Source organism: Acyrthosiphon pisum, unplaced genomic scaffold (genome assembly GCF_005508785.2).
Source record: "Acyrthosiphon pisum isolate AL4f unplaced genomic scaffold, pea_aphid_22Mar2018_4r6ur Scaffold_21140;HRSCAF=23134, whole genome shotgun sequence".
NCBI lineage: Eukaryota > Metazoa > Arthropoda > Insecta > Hemiptera > Aphididae > Acyrthosiphon > Acyrthosiphon pisum.
The window spans coordinates 11,910-15,110 of NW_021770575.1; the positions used below are offsets into that span (position 1 = coordinate 11,910).

General features: G+C 23.8%; 1 protein-coding gene across 1 annotated transcript; it reads right to left on the minus strand.

Annotated features, from left to right (window-relative positions):
• Positions 1 to 2,200: 2,200 nt before the first annotated feature.
• Positions 2,201 to 2,631, minus strand: LOC107883497 (kelch-like protein 3). Its single transcript, XM_016803630.2, has 2 exons — positions 2,457 to 2,631; positions 2,201 to 2,387 (listed from the first exon to the last, which is right to left on the minus strand). The coding sequence occupies exons 1-2, from the start codon at positions 2,542 to 2,544 to the stop codon at positions 2,230 to 2,232; spliced, it is 246 nt and encodes an 81-aa protein (XP_016659119.1). The 5' UTR covers positions 2,545 to 2,631; the 3' UTR covers positions 2,201 to 2,229.
• Positions 2,632 to 3,201: the final 570 nt, after the last annotated feature.

Here is a 3,201-nt window from a genome sequence, read left to right on the forward strand (position 1 = left end):
TTAGTTGACTGTACCATAAGCGAAATTAGGTGGAAGCTAGGGGGGCTTAGCTCCAACATAATAGGTCAAAATATAAATTAAAAAGTAAGCTATGACTACCAAATTTTTTATTTTTATAGAAATAAAACATTTTTCTCAAAAAAAAATATTATTATTTCAGTTATATTATCAATGTTGCACATTCCATAAACAAAATATACACGAGTAAAACGCATTGCGTTTATTACATTAGAAATCAGTGATGCTTGTTGTCAAAAATTGCCTGATTAAAGTTAAAGAGAATTTTGATATCGATTATATTAACTAGTAGTCACTGAAGATGTGTACCCAAATCTATATAAATTGTTACAAGCAGCGTTCATAATACCTGTTAGTTCGGCAACCTGCGAACATTCGTTTTCATTCACGCGGAGATTAAAAACTTGGTGGAGAACCACGATAAAATAAGATCGATTTTCAAATTTATCAATTATAAATATTGAAAGAGATGTAAGTACCAAATAGTTTGGAAACAAAAATAATTATTGACAAATTTGCTGCAGCTATTAGTATTGATTAAATATTGAATATTTAGTATAGAATTATTTTATACAATGGTGTTAAATTTGTATAAAACTTTTTTTTCTATAAAAGTGGTAAAAAGTGTTTAAGGTCTTTACTTTGTACATTGTATAAAGACTAAAGTATTTAAAATTATATTTGTTAAAATTGTTATTTATTAAGACCAAAATATTTTATATTTATGTGCAAAACTGTAACTGTTAGAACTAAAAATTGAGAAAACAAAAGTATGATTTATGTCTGTTAAAATTATTATTAATTACTTTTCAAATATTTGTCTAAAATAATATATTTCCATGAAATAATATGCACGAACGACTGTAAAAAGTTGATTATATGCCAAATATGCCTTTACACCCAAAACATGCTAAAACATGCACTATCAAACTTTATATTATTATTACTATTATTATGAAACGGATTTGTATCTCAGTTAGCATGTTTTCCTGTGTAGCAAAAAAAAAAACATGCAGATGCATGAATTTACGAGATCTGTTTATAACGATTAAAACCGACAAATAATTTATGATAATAAATAATATTTATATTGCTTATAATATTAATGATAATAATAAAATAATTAGCAAATGTGTTAGAAAGTGGATCACATGAGATAATATTATATTTTTATCATTATTGCGTTTGTGTTGTTTAATTCGTTTTTGACAATACGATTAAGGTGTTTCAACTATTTTTCGTTAAGTACACCATAAATTACCTATTATTTTCAATTCAATTAAATTGATGTACCAATTGAGTCCACGTCTGTGGGTAAATATAAACTTATTAAGTTCGAATATTTGCTACTATTTTTAAAATATTTAAACATAATGTTATAATAATATAAATATATACCTGGTTAATAACTGAAGTTAAATTATTATTATGCATTTTATTATACATTTCGTCAGTAGGTACATTAACAGTTTTTCTATGCATTATTATCCAGATGACTTATATTATTTTAAGAAAAAACTACTTAAATCAAAATTACTTGCAGTTTATTATTTTCATGATATTCTAATTTTTATTGAAGCACTAGCCGACCCATCACAGCAATGTTTATTCTATAATTTTGAGACCAACCAGATAAGTGGTGGCGATAAAAATATTGCACGGGTTGGTATTTACATAGATTGAGCGTTGCTAACGTTATCTCTAATTTCAACTTTGTTAAACGACAATTATTTGGAAATAAACTGCGCTATCTTTTATTTTTATAAATATTTAAAGACTTGTTATTTAAAGTTAATTGTAGTATAAGGCCGTAACAGGCAAAATTTTTTTTTCTTTTTTTTTTTTTTTTAGGGGGGGGGGTCTAACATTATTTTAAATATAGATACTAAACTCTTTTCATTTTTACGTTAAAAATATAAAATTTTATTATTATAATCATTAAAAACATAAGTCATTATTATAATATTAAATTTACATAAACATAGTTGATTGTTTATATATATATAGAATTATTCACATTACTTAAGCACAAATTAAAAAAAGTTAAAATATAAAATACAATTTTTTCAATATTGAATTTACAAAATATTTATTAATTTATAGTCTATAAGCATGCAATATGTTGACTATTTTATATTAGTAAAATATAATTATAGATATTATATAAATATATAATAATATATATTCAAGAAGAAACTGCAAAAAAAATAGCTAAATAGAATGGTATTGAAAAGATAATTTAAAATCTGAATTCAATAATACTTTAAGTCCAGTCTGTCTAGGTGAATAACAAATTTTTTGTGGCATAGTAATGCTCCGATGTTTCTTTAAGATATGGAAATTCAATGCTTCAATGACGAAATCTTTACCTAAAAATATTATTATTACTGTATAAGATTATAAATGTACAGTAAAAGCATAATGATGAAAAAACATACATTTAGGATTATTTTTAATGAGAGGTTCATCAACTACATATTTTGATATATAGTCTGGAGGTGCTAAGGACAAACGAACATGTTCCATTCATTTAGGCAAACTGTCATATCTACAATCTAATTCATGCTTTACCCAATTAATAACACATTCAAGTATCTGCAACAAATAAATATGATTAAAACAAATTACATAAGCAATCGTTTTTCCTTGATGCAAAGAAGTACTTATTTGTTAAGATAAAAAAAAGGTAATATTTGAGGGTATTACTCAAAATCAAATGTACATGTTTTAAACGATTGAACTTATGAATAATGAATAATTACATAATATGCATTGGCTTAAGGTTCTAGGTCTTTAAAAATCATCATTACCATGTAAGAAAGGTTCTTTTTTATATAAGAATCAGTCATCACATTTATTATAACAGTATATAGCTTTAATGTAGGTAGTTAGTTCAATTTACAAAATAAAATACATCTTGTACGAAATACATCAAAATACAATGATCAAAGGTGGAGGCTAAAACAAGGTAAAAAAAAAAGTCTTTGTTTTTATCATTATAAAAGTAAATGTTAGTATTAACATTACAATTCAAATAATCCAATTCTATAATAATACAAACATTTCTATTAATTGTCTTGATCAGATAATTTTGTATTTAGATATATTTTAATAGATTGAATAAACATATTATTATTGGATCTTAAATTGCTATTTAGTATTTAATAAAAAAAAAATTAATAT

Bases quoted from the DNA above. Each gene is read 5' to 3' on its own strand.
- LOC107883497 (XM_016803630.2), bottom strand. From the start codon at position 2,544: ATGGAACATGTTCGTTTGTCCTTAGCACCTCCAGACTATATATCAAAA. The intron at 2,388-2,456 runs GTATGTTTTTTC...TAATATTTTTAG, and splicing joins CATTAAAAATAATCCTAAAT to GTAAAGATTTCGTCATTGAA.